Source organism: Copadichromis virginalis, linkage group LG7, assembly GCF_057382275.1.
Source record: "Copadichromis virginalis isolate Kocher_CV1m ecotype Utaka linkage group LG7, C_Virginalis_male_GT1.1, whole genome shotgun sequence".
Classification (NCBI taxonomy): domain Eukaryota; kingdom Metazoa; phylum Chordata; class Actinopteri; order Cichliformes; family Cichlidae; genus Copadichromis; species Copadichromis virginalis.
The window spans coordinates 24,950,691-24,967,834 of NC_140624.1; the positions used below are offsets into that span (position 1 = coordinate 24,950,691).

General features: G+C 38.7%; 1 protein-coding gene across 1 annotated transcript; it reads left to right on the forward strand.

Annotated features, from left to right (window-relative positions):
• The first annotated feature begins 1,367 nt into the window (after positions 1-1,367).
• Positions 1,368-14,529, forward strand: tes (testis derived transcript (3 LIM domains)). Its single transcript, XM_085462657.1, has 7 exons — positions 1,368-1,567; positions 6,242-6,327; positions 8,566-9,142; positions 10,060-10,857; positions 12,106-12,321; positions 12,463-12,621; positions 13,744-14,529. Exons 1-7 carry the CDS (start codon positions 1,541-1,543, stop codon positions 13,933-13,935), a joined length of 2,055 nt encoding a protein of 684 aa, XP_085318783.1. The 5' UTR covers positions 1,368-1,540; the 3' UTR covers positions 13,936-14,529.
• The last annotated feature ends 2,615 nt before the right edge of the window (positions 14,530-17,144 follow it).

Genomic DNA, 17,144 nt, shown 5'->3' on the forward strand with positions numbered 1-17,144 from the left:
AAACCGTAACTGCAGCAGGTTGAATGTGTCAAATACACTCACATCCTTTGTTAGGTAAAGACACGCCCTGTTGTTTCCTGGTTGGCTACCCTGTCCTCCAGTGCCTCTTTTTTGTACTCTTATTGGTTAAGACGGAAAATCTGTCAAAACGGAAGTCCCGCCCTGTTCAAACATCAATGAAAAGTGTACGGGACCTCCCGAGTGAAAGTAAAGTCAAGCTAGAAAGGAAAGAAAGAAGAAATGAGGCAAGTCCGGAAGTAATGAAAGTGTTTTTTTCACAGTAAAAGCGCCAGATGAGCCCAAATTGTTGGAAAAGATTAAATAACTGCAGTGTCGTGACTAGTTAACACCAGGCTCCAAGTAAGATAGTTAAAGCAGGTCTTTCCATCACAGTGTATCTTTTATATGTCTTTGAGGATTATAAATTGATAGACATACTAATTTTGACCAATAATAAGCATACCCAAGTGTTTACAGGTGTTTACAATAAATACTGTTTTGGTTAATTAATGTGATTACTGTGCCCATGTTTACTATTTCATGCCAAAATAAATATATAGTCAACAGAACCAATTATTATTTGTCCAATACCTCATTTTCACTATCTTGGGTTCTGTAATGAAGCAGCCTCATCAATCTTTAAAAGTAAATATTTTTGTTGTGTTTTCCTTTTAAAGTCCTTTCTGAGACCACTTTTTTTGGTTTTACGTCTTTGTTGCTTTGGAGTGCCAGGAGTGCCAGAATGAAATTAATATATACATTGTTAAATAATTATCTGAACGTGTCATTAATTCATTAAGATGGAACTGTCACTTCAGCAGTTGAGCGCAGTGACAGTTTGATTTGTTTGTCTAAAAACACAGATCCCCAGGCTAATTTTAAAATTTCAGATCACATCTTAATATTTTCACATGGAAAACTAGTGAATGGACGACATTGCTTATTTCAGACCAGCACTGGCCACGCCCCAAAATTAGGTAATAATTTTAATAAACATGAGCGCAAGAGAGAGGAAGACGCTCTACAATGAGCTGAAACATTCGCTTCTTATTAATTCCTGCATATACAATTTTTATCATTCATATTGTGTCATTTTGTATGTCCCTCGTGATTTCATCGCCCCCTTCACTCTGGCGTGTGCCACTGCAGTAATTTTAGTGGCCACCCCTATGAAAAAATCCTAGAGGCTCCCCTAGAGTTTAAAACAAAAAGTCAATTTGTAATTTATCACATAGATTTTGAAAATACATGCACAAGTATTTAAATACTTCATCATACTGACACAAATAAGACCCGACTCATTAATGGGCAACGTACGTTTTATTTTGAAATGCCCAAACGGAAACTATCGACTTGATTCCGGCGAAGTTATCACCTGTGCGGAGTAGAAGCAGGACCCCCAAAGGGAAATCAGTGAGGGCAGCAGGATTTGTTTTACATTTTTCCGGCACATTCTCCCTGTTGTCTGTGTTTGGATTCGACAGTTGTTGTTTTTTTTTACGAGAAGCACGTCTGGAATAAGAAAACGTTGAACACAAAAATGGAAATAGAGAGGGAGCTAAAGAAGGTAAGCTTTGCCCCCGTGTTCTTCGTAGATATCTCGCACAGTTCGGGGAACGCCCTTAAGGTGTGCAGAGGAAGGGACAGGTGGCAGAAAAGTTACAGTACTGCAGGTTATTTTACAGTTTAAGTTTCGGTTTTAATTTCGAGATATTAATGGTCTTTATTTATGTTTTTTTTTTTTCAATTAAAAATCTACTTAGTTCGCTTAAATACGCTTATTTCACATCATTGGGTAGTTGATATTGCTGGAACAAACTCACGTCGATCGGTTTACAAACTTGGAAAACATAGGTCGCGCCCTTTTTAGTTACTTCCCTTTCAGAATAAGTTCCGATGTAAGAAACTGCGTTTGAAATGTGACAAAGTCTCACTCTGCGTATCAACCAAACCCCCAACCTCTGTAACTTAATAGCGGAACAGCTTGACCCATTAACGGACCCATTTTACGTACAAAGTCGTCCTCCTTGTTCAGGGTTTTGATACTGTATTAATCCGCGGTGCTCAGCGTCCTCGGCTCTCTATTAAGTGGAACAAATCACTATGACAGTAAAATGCAAACCAGCTGTGATAGTTAATTTGTCCATAAGTAAATGTTGGCGTTACAGCTGCCGAATTGAGTGTTGAACTGTCAGCAGGGTTTCAAGAATATTAAGGCTCATGTCACTCATAATGCACTTAAGACTGTAAGCCAGATGCATCAAAATCTAATGTTTTTTAAATAGAGTTTGGCCATCCAAGGGAGAAGACAAAAGTTAAGAGTCAGGACAGGCAGGAAACCTTTTTACAGTACACGCTTTGTCTAGTGAATAGTCATTCATTCATCATCATGGATCACTGTAGATACTCGTTGTTGGCATTCACTAGATTCCTCTTATGCACCCCTTCTCCTTAGTTTACTTATGGTCCATAGATAATCTGTATAAATAATTCTGTTCGAGGAATCCAGGTTTATGTAGTGAATACACATGAATATCAACCAGTCAGCATTTTCCATAGAAGCTATTATAACCTCTTAAGTAGTTTAGGAAAAGAAAAATGCATTTTAACATCTGTTAAAGCTTTTGTAGTTATCAGAATCAAACTATATGGATTATTATTATTATTATTGTTGTTGTTGTTATTTATGGTTATTGACAAGTTTATACACAAACAAGGATTGTGTTTTGGTGGCATGGTGCAAAAACATTGGTACTGTACTGTTAATTTATGCTACTAAGTTAACTTGAGCTTTGGGGGGTCTTTGCACAGACCTGCAGAGATTTGGTAGCAGTGAAGGTGGTTACACAGACTGGTGGTTTGTTTTGTATGAGTTATTAAGCTGCAATTTAATGTCTTCAGCCACTTGTAAAAATATGGTTTACATTTTTCCTGCATTAAATTTCAGAGCTTTCAGCTTCACTCTGAAAAATTGACTAAGAGTGAGAATTTTACAGGGACAAACTGTTTCAGTGAAGATGAGGGAATCCTCTCCTTAAATAGGTCTGAGCAGCTGGATAACCCAGACAGACAGTCTGACATCTGCCTGTAATCCCTGGGGGAGATCAGCCTGCCACCGCTGCAGGATTTCTGTCTGCAGGAGGCTGCAAGTTCACAGAGATGCTGCTGTGATCTGTGTTGCGCTTGTTCAGGAAACATTATCATTGTGTTTAGGTGATATTATACTCAATTAAGGTGCTGCATTCTACTTAACAGAACGTCTGACGTAACAGGCTGTGACTATAGGGTCGCGGTGTACAGCATTGCCATTCTGCTGACTCTTAGAAGTCTGTGGAGGTCTGGCTAGGTTTATTTATTACCTAAACACCTAAACCATCATTAAAGCTTTCATATGACTTTGTGGTAGAAATAGAACCACACCAAAGGATTTCTCTGTTTGTTTAAATCCTGGAGTGATTACAGTGTTATGAACTGAATTTCAGTTCAAGCCAGTGAATCATGAAACCAATTAAATCTTTGTCTAAAACAGCAGTAAGCGAACTGAAAAATAGTAATATTTTTTATGACCGTATTCCACCTTTACAGAGGAAAGTTTGCCTTAAAAATAGAAAAAGTTGTTCATAAATTTAAGGGTGGTTTGACTGAAACTTCTTTGACACCGTCTGTTATTTAAAGCATTAGAAACAAGATGTATACATGTAAGTAATTGAACATTCTTTTTAAAAATATGTGTTTTACATATCTTACATCATCTTCATGATGTTACAGAAACTGTGTCCAGCGTCTGAAAGTAGCTGGTCAGCTCCAGCTAAAGCGACTACTTCCTTGCCACTGGCCTGCAGCTCTGCCCTTCTCCAGTAAAGTGACTCATGAACTATGACTCACTGGACCTGAATCATAGACTTTGTGTCTAAGCTGGCTTGTAGCAAAAGTGTTGTCATCAAAATTAATCACCCCACAGGCTTAGTCATGAAACAAAGTCATTGATTAACTTGAAGTGTGAATCCAGATGGTGCAGCTGCCTTCCAGGGAAGCATGTATACATGCTGAATGAGCTCTGCCAAAAACAGTCGTCCTCCCTATGCTTGAGATAAATATTTAGGCTTCAACCACTTATCCTGTCCGCCTGTTACAGGAAAAATGATTCTATGTTTCTTTACCTTCTTTTAAATGTACAAAGATGCCTTTTGTCTGCCCTTTGCCTATGGTTAGATTAGTTTAGAATTATCTTTTTAGACTTTCTCAGCAAAGACATACTGTTTTGGGACATATTGTTTTAGATTGTTTTATCTCTCACAGCCTTCTCCCAGCTCTCTGCTGACGAGACTAGCGCCACATATGGAGTTGTTTATTTTATTTGTTTTGTATTTTCTTATCCTGTTCTCACTGTCTTTCCTATAAAAATTACCAAGCCACTGTGCATGGTGTGAGTTGTTCTTAGCAGCTCACCCGTGTACACGTTTGATAAAGAAAGTAACTTTGTCTCATTGTGTCTTTATTTCTCCTGGGTCTTTTACAGAGTTTTCCCCCAACACCGCCCTTAAAGCATACCGATAAACGTTTGCATTTGCAAAGTTGAAAATGATGTTTTAGTTGGTAGTGTAAAATGACATTTTAAATAATTTGTTCTTTTGTCTCAAAGTTCAAGTACTTTCTGCAAGAGCCTGAACATCTTTGTAGTACCATCTGAAACCCCCTGAGAATCAAGGACTGGAAGTTAGCAATGGATGCCTGCACACCTTTTGTAATCTTGTTTACTTTTTCATAATTCAGGTTAAACTTTTTATTTAGACAACACTGCCTTCCACAAATATTTCTGCATCAGTATTAAAATGCAAGTAAAATCATACACAGTCCTACCCCAAAAGAATCATGCTTAATTACACAGAAACTCTCATCTTCCCTAGTTCCCTGTGACAGGCTACTCCAGGCTGCTCCTTAAGTTCTGTTTAAGCTGCTCATTGCAAAAGACACAGGAGGCGAGTACATCTTACAGTTTAACTAAGATTTACTGATGTGTTTAGTACTTTCTAGGACCATGCTGGAACAACTTATAATTGGGCTTCTTAACATCTCCCAGAGGACAAACGTCTCATTCTGGAAATTGTGGTGAATGTTAAAAGTCTGGCATCAAAGCTTCACTTTTAAACAGGAGCCACTGTCTGTCTGCATTTCTCACTCATGTACACATTAAGCCATTAGGATGGTTTGTGACCATATATAGGCAACTATTCAATAACACTAAGAGGCTGGTGGGATCCCATCAGGCACCCTGCTGTCAAGAGATGTTTTTGACCCAAAAAGACATTCTCTGCTGAGGAATGCAGACAGACAGTGACTGCTGTTTAAAAGTGAAACTTGCAGCAATTTCCAGAGTGAGACTTAATTCCCCTGGGAGATCTTAAAAAGCCCAATTTAAGTTGTTCCAACATGATTTATGGTGGTACTACAAAGTAGCAAAACGTAAATCTCATTTAAGCTGCTCCTGCTCTGTCTTCAGTAGGAATCTCTCTGCAGTGGGATCTACAATCTTCCAAGACCTGAAGTGGGCGTCCAACATAGACAAAATGATCAAAAGGCCCAACAGAGGATGTCTTTCCTGTGTTAGTTCAGGAAGTTCAATCTGCCTCAGGCACTGTTGATCAAAATGTACTCTGCAATACTTAAGTCTGTTCTTTGCACATCAATCATCAAACGGACAGTTGGGACTGCAGAAAAAAAAAAAAAAGATTGGCGCAGATTTTCTCTCCATTCAGGATTTCAAGACAAATTCAGAATCAGACAAACATCATACCCTGGACACAACAGGTTCCAACTCCTCCCCTCTGATAGGCATTACAGAGCACTGTACACCAAAACAACCCATTTGTTGTAAATATCTATGTACTTTATTTATTCATATAATATGCTGTCACATTCCCATATAAGTAGACACTTATTTGTTTCTTATTCTTTCACAAGTTGTTCCAACATCGTTGCACTCTGATCTCTTTGCAACAATGCAAATATAAATATGTTAAACATGTTATTGTCTCTGTCATGTTGCTATTGTCTGTTTGTCTGTCCTGTTATTTAAATAATAAATGTATGTGTACATATACTTGGCCAGTGAAGCTTATTCTGATTCTTCTCCCACAAGTATCATCATAAACTTTTTCCCTCATTTAAATACCGTATTCTGCTCAATAGAAAACAAAACACTGACAGTATGTGTCATTTCCTTTGTGTGCTTTATTTACAGGTGACGCTTGGCCATGAGTTTGGTGCTGGAGCTGCCTGTTTGAAATGCAAGGACAAGTGTGAGGGCTTTGAGCTGCATTTCTGGAGGTTTGAACAGTTCCTCTGCACATCATCACAGTTTCACAAGTTTCCTTTTCTTTGCTTCCTGTGTCCAAATTGCTGATTAAAGAGTGAGTCGCTGTTGTCTTGAGCAAAGCTGTGAACTCTTCAGTACGACTTTAGTTTAACAAAAATAAACAAACAAAAAATAGTGTTTAGTAAGGTTCAGTCAACAAACACCATATTTTAGTGCTTTTTGGGCTGAATGATAATAAACAAAATATACCTCCTTATTTTCATGCAATGGGTAAGATGTCTTAGGCAGTAGGCTGCCATTTTCAGTAAACTTGGCAGGAGTATATCTCTTGTATGTCTCTTTCTGATAATTATTCTTTCTGATAATAATAATTCTGATAATTAGTGTTTGACTTCTGAAATGCTTTTCTTGCATTGAAGGATAATATATTTCCTTTGAAATGGAGTTGTTCACCCTTGAGAACTGCAGGCAGTGTATTATTTATAGTGGATGGTAGGTGACACGCCTGCTAACAGACAGGAGTAAGAGCCTGCGCTGAAGATAAGCGCTGGTGTGGTCATGGTCAGCATTTTAGTCATCTACAAGAAATAATTACTGCTTTAGCTGTATCCCATGTTTGCAACATTTTCAGTGCTTTATGTGCTGTTGGAAAACAATGAAAGCAGCATTGCTCCTGTAAAAGCTGCCAAAGTTCTTTGATAAAACACTTTTACCTCATAACAACAAAGAACTTGCTGATTATTTTTGTTGTTGGTTTACTTTGGCATTTATTAAACTCTCTCAGATCCAAACTAACATGTTAAAACACATCGGCACACCAAAAACTCCAGAAACTATTCTTTGTAATGTAGAATCTACTGTTTTAGTCAAATGAGATGGGTGGCTTTGGAAATGAGCAGTTTCTTTCTTTGTTTGACTTATATAGTAGAAATGACATACTGTTTGTTAGCTGTTGAAATACTGGTAATTATAATATTTACTCAGAGCTTAACTTTGAAGCTTAGTTTATTGTTGAGCTTGCGGTGCAGGAGGGCAGTAAATAGAGATGGAGCTGCATGAGATGGTAATTGTAGTAAGAGGAGAAATGCAGACTCTTTACAAAAATTTTGATGCAATATTAAGCTATATTTATATAAAATATTTACTTTCCTCCTGTATCTTATGTAGAAATATATCACTATATATTTTAAAACTCAACTCAGTAATGTTGAATACCATTATGAATCAGAGCCGTCATTTAAAAAAGCATGCTTATTCTGCATGACAACAACATTTCGCTCATTGACCCAGTCTGTCAACTTCCCAGCTTGCTTAATTAAAAGGATTCCTATAGCAGCAGGAGCCATCGGCCTAATGGGAACATGCTGTTCTTGAGAATAGAATTTAGTCTAATGCGGCCGGGGCTGAATTTTCAGGCAAAGTTTTTATCATAATTCTATGAAGACGCTATAATTAAAGGTTGTCACCTGCCCTCTAAAGCTACAAGTTAGTTTTGATTGTAGAGCCTGTCATAATCATTTATTATAGTTATAGAGTTTTTTTGTAATTATAAAGTTAATGGGTCTTAAACAATCAAGCTAGGTAAACATAATCTAAACAAAACAAAACTCTATTGTAAGTCATTTCACTTTATGTGTGTCAGAGGATTGCTGTATAATAATACAGCAATCCTCTGACACTTTTTTTTTTTTTGTTGCAACACTGATGAAAATACCTTTCATTTTCTTTAAAATATGTTATTTATCCCAAAGTTGAGAAGCTCTTTCTTCATCAGTTTTAAAATGAAGTTAAAAAAACATAAAGAAAAGAGAAGATATTTTTCTATTTCAGTGTTACAGAGTTTTCATCTGGTTACCTATGAGTATTGCTATAACGTATTGCCTATTCCACTAAAATTCTGAAGGCCTGTTTGGGCTGGAGCATGCCTTCTAGTTACAAATTATGTCATAGTTATATCAAAAGATGTGTTGAGGCATGATAAAAATGCCAGTAGTTCAGTTTTAACACAGAACTTATTGTGTTGGTATAATGGTGTAGGAGTTTTTATTTAATATTCTAAAAATAGAGGGAGGTGAATGAAGTGAGGATTTATTCAAATTTATCAAATATACCAGCTATAAAGAAGAATATGTAGTAAAAAAAAAAACTGAGACATTGCTTGTTTAGTTTGAATAAAGCAATGGTAATTTATTAGTATCAAGGTTTAAAAAGTCAAAGTCCTGAACATTTTGTTAAATTCTTCTTTGCAGAAAGATATGCCGAAACTGCAAATGTGGCCTCACAGAGCATGATGTGGCGATGAACTCGGAGGAGAACAAGAAGGTAGGCAAGCTGTTTGAGGACACTAAGTACACCGGCCTCATCGCCAAGCTGAAGACGGATGGGATCCCCAGCTACCAGGGCAACATGGTGACCATCACTTTGCCTAGCCCTGCCACTGCTTACACGGTACCACCCAGTGCGACCTCTACTGTTGTGCCCCCTTCTGCCAGAGCCGGCTCTGTGTCGTCGTCTGCCAGAGCCGGCTCTGTGTCCCCGTCTGCCACAGCTGGTTCTGTATCCCCGTCTGCCACAGCTGGTTCTGTGTCCCCGTCTGCCACAGCTGGTTCTGTACCCTCAGCTGGAGCCTCTGCAGGTTCGACAGGCATTGGGGTTCAGGGTCATGCTCGGGTTCAGCCTGTACCAGCCAGTGCCACACCAGTCAGGGCTAGCAAAGTGCCAGTCACTGTCAGTGCCACATCAGCCAACGTAGTGCCAGTTCCTAAAGATGTACCAATGAAGACTGTCACCTATGAGTGGGCACCACCAGTGGCTAACAAGTACCTGGTAAGAGTTCATATTAGTTAGAAAATAACTTTTCAAGTCTAAATTGAGTTGGGGTTTTTTGTTTTTTCATTCCCCACCCTCATAAAACCCCCAAAAAGCATTTAAGCATTATCATATGGTAAAGGATTCATTGGTATAAAAAAATTAACATATTAATAGATAATATTCCTGCCTTGATCAGGAAGTATTGGTGGTATTGCATCATTTAAGATTTGGTAATAGGCAAAAACACATGAACCATAGATCGATGTAGGTGTAGTCAACTAAAAAAGTCAACCTCTTCCTTTATGACACTTTCCTGTAACCTTGTGCTTGTCTCCAAAGTGAAATTTAAGGCAAGATGTTACCATTTTAACACACTGGAGTGTAGATGGTTAGAATTAGACTTCCTGGCATTGTTCAGGTGCACAGAGAAAGACGACCTTGAAGGGGAGATTAGCCGAATCATTTTTGTTTGTTTATGCCTCCTAAAGTTCAAGGTATTAGAAAACCCTTGGCTAGCTACTGCAGAACAGAAGGTCTGCACATTTGATGTCACTGAATCAACAGTTTTTTGTTTGTTTGTTTTTGTTTAGGTCTTTTTGTTACAAAATGTTGTTTTATTCAGTTGTCTTAAATGTGTGGCGGGGACTTTTGAAGCACTGGTGATTACAGTAAAGAGGATGTCATTTTTAATGCCAGCATCTCTCACCACCACATTAATCTTATGTTTGACATTAACTCAACTTTCTCGTCTTTTGTTTAGTCTGTTTTTGTATCTGTCCCATGTATTCCTTGTCTTCTCACTAAAAAACAAAACTTCACTTTCTTTCTGGTTAGTCTATATCTAATCTGTCTCTCTGATCTTCTTCTGGTTGTCCTTCGCATTTTTCTTCATTCCCTCTGAGGTGACTCTTTTATTGTCTGTCTCTCTGTAGGCTGTGCGTTATATTGAGTTGCTCCCACCAGAGAAACGCCCAGTGGTTGGTACAGAGGGAGCTGCTTACCGTCGGCAGCAGATGGCCCGACAGCTACCTGAACACGACCAGGACCCGTCCAGGTGTCATGAGCTGAGCCCTGCTGAGGTCAAGCTGATGCAGCAATACGTTCGCAAGTACAAGGATGAAGCCCTGGGGGTTGGAGATGTCATGCTGCCTGAAGAGATGGCTCTGGTTCAGGCAGGAGGGCTGGGTGGATCTAGTGTTGGGGTTGGAGGGGCACCTAGTGCAGGAGGGGCTGAGTTTGGACCTAGAGGTGGTGCTGCTGCTGGGAGTATTGGTGGGGGTGGAGGTGCTGGCTATAAACCAGAGGCTGGGGTTGCTGGAGTTGGATTTGGTTCAGGGCCTGGAGCTGCAGGACCTGGTGTTGGGGCTGGAGCTGGTGGTGGTTTTGGATCTGCAGCTGGTGGAGTTGGAGCTGGTGGTGGTTTTGGACCTGCAGCTGGTGGAGCTGGAGCTGGTGGTGGTTTTGGATCTGCAGCTGGTGGAGTTGGAGCTGGTGGTGGTTTTGGACCTGCAGCTGGTGGAGCTGGAGCTGGTGGTGGTTTTGGACCTGCAGCTGGTGGAGTTGGAGCTGGTCGTGGTTTTGGACCTGCAGCTGGTGGAGCTGGAGCTGGTGGTGGACCACTTTCAGGGCCTGGCGTTGGACCAGCTGGAGGAGCCATGGGTACTACTGCCACCGCTGGAGCCATGAGTGTCCCTGGAGGTCAGCAAGCTGGACTACCACAACAGAACTTTGTAAGTTTTTTCCCCCCCTCAGTTCACTGACCATCTGCACTAAAGTTAAATTAAATAAAAATTTATATGGTAAACACATGACATGTCACACTATAACAGATGGGAGGAAAACATACAAAGCAAAAAAAAAAAAATCCTCACTCACAGTTTTGCATAATACAAGATGAAAGTCTTTACCAATAGAACAAGTTCCAAGAACACAATGATATGTTTGACATCTAGTTAATAGATGGAGACAATAATTTTAAGAGGAACTTTATTTAAAAAAAATATATATATTATTATAATATCATGAATAAAATAAAACATGGTCAGAATACCTGTTCCCTTCCTATCTTCTAGCATACCCTCAAACGGGGGAATTACACATGTTGTAGTTTCATTTAGTGGTTTTCTAGTTTATTTCCTGTGTGTAAGTCAAACTTAGTTTCATAATATATTTTTCCTTTGGTCAGCCACACTCCTCTTACAGTTGCCCTAGGGCTCATCGGGAAGCCCGATCAACACTTATATAAACCCTTGAAATTACATAGCGTCTACTTGTGACCTTCACATCTCATAAGAGTTGGACCCACTCCACCCTGCAATACAAATCACCTATATACACACCTTTATAATATAATGTTTCTATAATTTCACATTTCCTTCCCTTTCTGCTCATCCCATTCATCTGGAAACCCTTTGATGTCTTAAGCTTAGAAATCATGCACAAAATGTTTCTTTAAAGATGTGATGAATTGCTGGTAATATATGAAAAATTGATTTTTAATAGAATATGTAAATAGCCATAGTTCAAGTTAATACATTTGACTAAGTTCAAATCTTAACTTTTGTATGACTTGGTTTATTTATCAGTTTTCAGTCATTTCCAAACTTAACACTAGGTGGAGCCATAGACCAACCATCCCATTTGAGGATGCTGGGTTTTTATTTAATGCAGTACTGTTTTTCTTATCATTACCATGTGCAGTTAATTCTTTTTGTGGATTTTTATTTCATCCTGCTTTCAATTTTACTACAATTCATGTAAAATAAAAACAAACCCAACAACATTCAAAGAGCAAAGTTACCATTGATGGAAACTTGTTATGAAATACTGTGCAGTGATAGTTTGTTCAAATCAAATATTTAGGAGAGGATGTAACAAACTATTCTGATTTTTTTTCTCCTATATAATAAAATATCAATAGAATATATTTTCATAATGAACTATACAGCTGTACTAATGTACTGTACTTTCCCTTAAAGTCATGCCATCAGTGCCAGCAGCCCATGCGTAAGGGTGAGCCAGCTGTCTATGCTGAGCGGGCCGGTTATGACAAGATGTGGCACCCAGCATGCTTCGTCTGCTGTACCTGTAACGAACTGCTGGTGGACATGATCTACTTCTGGAAGAAAGGCAAGATGTACTGTGGACGGCACTATGGAGACAGCGAGAAGCCACGATGTGGAGGCTGTGATGAGGTGAGATGAGGATATGATCATTTGCTTCTCTTTTGATTTTGGTTAAAAAAAATTGCATTTCATACACATCTGTGTGACCATTCATAGCTGAGAGTTTGTTAGCACCGTTGATGCTACATTCTGATGCATGTCTGTTTACAGCTGATCTTCAGTAACGAGTACACTCAGGCTGAGGGCCAGAACTGGCATCTGAAGCATTTCTGCTGTTTTGAATGTGACTGCATTCTGGCTGGAGAGACGTATGTTATGGAGAATGACAAGCCTGTCTGCAAGCCCTGCTACATGACGAACTATGCTGTGGTAAGTCTTTGTTGCTCTGGGTTTCTTTCTTTAATTGGCTCATTGGTTTAAATACACCAATGATCCATAACATTATGACCTCTCAGAGATGCATGTGATGGTCTGGGATACAGTAGAACATAAGTGGGTAGTCTGTTTGCGTAATCAACATTTTGAATATGGCCACTAGTCAGCAAGTCTGATATGCAGAGGCTACAGCTCATTATATACAATACTATAAGAATAATTATGGTGCTGATGTCTTGGGGTACCTTTGAAGTTTTAGCGCAGTGAGCTGTTTTGTTGCACACAAATGAGCACACCAGGTAGAAGGTCATATTGTTTTGGCTGATTAGTGCAATTGAACTTGAAGGATTTGTTAGCAGGGAGCTGTAGCCATACCAAAATTCAGATTCTTGAGTGCATATTTTTGGCCTTAAACACCCTAATGAGCTCTAACAAGAACAACAACATCTTATATTGGACGCCACAGTGGAATGTTATGGTTTGATCTAAAACCAGATGTTTAAAATAGAAGATTGTCACATTTCACTCTGATCACTCTCTTTTGGAGGCCATTATAACACACCAACAATGATTATAGCATTTTACTTGTTACCAATCAAATTACTTAGGGATTCTTAGGGCTTCGTGCAAAATCGTCTCACCCAAGTCAAACTTTGTGAAAAATTGATAGGGGAATATATGCTGGCCACCCTAAGCCAAGAATGTGAAGCGCTCGGTGTGTGTTTACTGTGTTTTTTCCAACATAATCCACAGCAAAGCTTATGTTGTCATATAACCAAATACTTGCCTTTGCTTGTAAGAGTTGAGGAATCTCTTTTTTGTTTGAGATAGTAATTACACTGTGCTGCCAAGCATTTTTTAAAAGTTTTTAAACGAAACATATTTCAACGTGTCAGGTATTAATTAGGCACCATGAGGACACCTTATAGTTTAAACCACATACATACATAGTTTGACTGCAGTGGAGGCTAAAGCTGTTAGGGGAAGAAACTACATAGAAATAATATAGAAACTTGAAGAGTTTGAATAATAATTTTAAAATGAATTGTGGAAAACCTAGATATCTGAAACTTAACTTAAAAAAACTTGACATCATTATTTCCTACCTCTTGCCAGAAATGCTCATCTTGCCAGAATGCAGTAGAGCCTGAGGCCCAGAGGGTTTCCTATGGTGATTATCACTGGCATGCCGAGCCACAGTGCTTCAAGTGCTCCGGCTGCTCCAAATGCCTGATTGGCCAGCGCTTCATGGCAGTGAAGAACTTCCTGTTCTGCTCTGTGGAGTGCAAGAAGAAAATCATGGCTTAAAGGGCCAAGACAAGTCCTTCATCTTCTTCATGATCACTTGCGAAACCAGGAATCGTACAGAGAGAACACTGGTACAGCTACAATAGTCTGTTATGGTTCTTTTAACAGAAATAGTGTCTGTAGTATGGAGATCTACTGTAACAGTGAAACCGTTTGAATTCAGGTACTTATTGTAAGTCCAGAAAGATCGCAGCACTGATATACCTTGTAGTCTCAGATAGTTTTAAAAAAAAGGGGGTTTCCACTTTTTTCCAGCCTTAAATTTCTTGTTTGCTTTTCGTGCACTGTTATTATTTACAGATGAGATTTCTTTCTTGTTAAACCTGTGACCACTAACCTATTGCTGGGTTTTTGTTTGTTTTGTTGTTGTTTTTTGCCACCTTTTTACTACTTTATATAAAAACTACTGACATTCCCTTTCCATGCACCAACGTTACTGTCAGTGTTAGCCAGATTTGAGGCTGGTTGAAAGTAAATAATCAATGTAATATCAAACTTGCAGTCTGTAGCTAAATTTGAAGTTTTGATGAATTAAATTTGTGCTTTCAACGAGACATTAAAAGTAAATTCTTCCATCTCTGTCTACAAATGGCATATACTGTCTTGTTTTATTGTCAGCCAGCAATGTTATATCATAGTATTTTCATACTTATATCAAGGCAACAAGGTGTTGCAAATAGCTCCTTGTTAGTTTATTTGTGGTATTAAAAACAGGTTTTTCTAAAATTACTTCTCTCACATACAACAAAATGCTAAAATGGTTAAATTCCTGCCTTTCAAGGTCTTAATAGGATCTCTACAAATATAGTTACAGCTTTAACCTTTGATTGTTCTGCTGTTTCTTCTATTTGGATGACCTTGGATTACAAAACTATTGGATGACAACAATTGAAGAGCACTTTGTTGTTACGGAGTTTAGACTTTAATGTGGCTCTTTTCAGATTATCCATCTGTTCCATGCTCTTGATCACAGTATCTCAGGAGCACCTTGAAGGAGGTTTTGTCACATTTAATACAATGCTTTCTTGGATACAAGGAATGTTGAGGCAACTTGAAACTATCACAATAGTTTATGAGAAATGAAAATCCCACAAATGTCTCAAAGGATACAGTAATAAAGTGTTTACACAAATGAACTGCAGCTTGACTGGTTGTCAGAGGCATTAAGCTTTTAGGAGATAAAAATATCTCCAGAAACTCTCGTTTGGAGTGACTTCATACCTTACACTGAATCTCAGACGTGCTTTGTTTGTTCACCTCCTACTGTTATAGGAAAAAAAGCAGTTTAACCAAAGTATCCAGGCTGCAATACCCAGAGGTTTTTGCATTATACTTATCTTGTCATGGAAGGGACCTCAGCACCAGGGATTAAAGTGAGCTGAAACTATCTGGAATGACATTGTGAAACCTTCAATTAACCAGCAATTAAATCAGGGTACTGTCAAACTAGTTCATTTTAATGTGCTGCTGCCTGGTGTTTCTTCCAGTGTTGGCATGGAGACGCTTGCTCAGTAATGAGGATATAATAACATCATTTGTTATCACTGTGATGCATTCGTAGTATAGAAAGTTGCAGTACTTCAGCCATCTAGCGGCACAGAAGAACAGCATGCATAAATGGAGTAAAGTATTTTTAAGTGGCAGATAACAAATATCAAAAAAACACAAACTGTTTCTTGTCACACAACGTGTATGCTAGATTATGTACTGTTGCTGTTTTGCCTACATTGAGGGAAAAAAATTAAATTTTAAAGATGAGATACAATGTTCAAAGGTAAGGGCTGCTCTCAAAGTAGAATTTTACACAATGGAATTTTAAAGCCTACATGCAATGGCCCATTTTTTAGAGCTTTTATGTCAGATGTTGGATCTATGTGTTACTGAATTATGTTTTTGTGAGAGGTCTTGCGAAACTATGTGATGTATAATAATTATACGTTATTTAAAGAATGCAGGAAAATGTACTAGGAAGTTTGGTACAGCTTAGTGAAGGCTAAACTGGTTAGGGTGACGCTCACCGTGATGTTGGACTGGTGCAGAGCAGGGTGTGTTGTTCAGTGTTACATTAACCAGTAGCAGACATAAATGTATCTTTAAGGTTATGTTTATTAGATTTACTCACCAAATGCTTCCTTTTATACTAGTTTTAAAGTCTGGGGATAGAAATCAGCTATATAGCTTGTTAACCATCTGCTTATATTGTTGAACTGGGAACCAGGGAGAAAAGGATAGTGTATGACTATATGACTGACCTGGAATGAAAATCGGTGGCAGCAGGTCTTCAGAGTGGTCGATCCAAATTTTAAACTTTTGGTTCAAATCATTGATGACACGTATGGAGGAGGTCAGGAGATGGTGCTTACAGCTATTTGTAAATGTCTAGTGCTGCATTTTAACGAGTGGTATTGGGGATCTTGTCAAAATTGATGGGATTATGAACACAGAAAAGAACAGTCAGAGTTTGCACCACCATTCACTGGAAAGCCTCTGATTGACAATAGGTTCATTTTTCAGTGTGACAATGATCCCTAACACACTGCAAATGCAGTAAAAGCATATCTCAGTCATGGGTTGGTCTCCCCGTGAGCATGGACCTCAACAGTATAAAGTAGACATGGGTGGCTCAAGACTTTTGCACACTCCTGTTTCTCAGCACTTGTCAAAGGTGCATGCAAATGTCCTGTGTAGTCAGTCAGATGAGACATTGATCAGTGTGTTCAGTTTTATGTTTGTGAGTGGCTCTAAAGCTGTATCCCAACTGCATTACAATACATTTTCTGAAATTTATGTGTGAAAATAGCTTTGTACAGCCACATTCTCAAAATTACAGGTTGATCTTTGAAATGTTAAATCATCACAGTGACTCACTAAATGCATCATTAATGCTGCTTACCATAAATTGCCAACTACAGTGATGCTTTTTCTGTGTGAAAAGGATCTTTTAGATTTATTGTCTTGGCCTCGTGTAACTTCCAGCATGGTTTCAAGTACCTGTGGATGCAGATTTACTCCTGATGAAGATACTGTAAAGGTGTTGTCACTGTTCCACACTACACATGTGCTGTACACTAAATGCTACAGTATGCAGAGCGTGATCAGTGTACACAAACATTTAGGAACAGTATTTATCCGCTGTAGGAGAACCAGTATGCAATCCAAATACAGCTCACTTTAACTCCTACAGGACCGATGTTGCTCTCTCTGATGAA

Bases quoted from the DNA above. Each gene is read 5' to 3' on its own strand.
- tes (XM_085462657.1), top strand. From the start codon at position 1,541: ATGGAAATAGAGAGGGAGCTAAAGAAG. The intron at 6,328-8,565 runs GTTTGAACAGTT...TCTTCTTTGCAG, and splicing joins TTTGAGCTGCATTTCTGGAG to AAAGATATGCCGAAACTGCA. The intron at 12,322-12,462 runs GTGAGATGAGGA...GTCTGTTTACAG, and splicing joins GATGTGGAGGCTGTGATGAG to CTGATCTTCAGTAACGAGTA.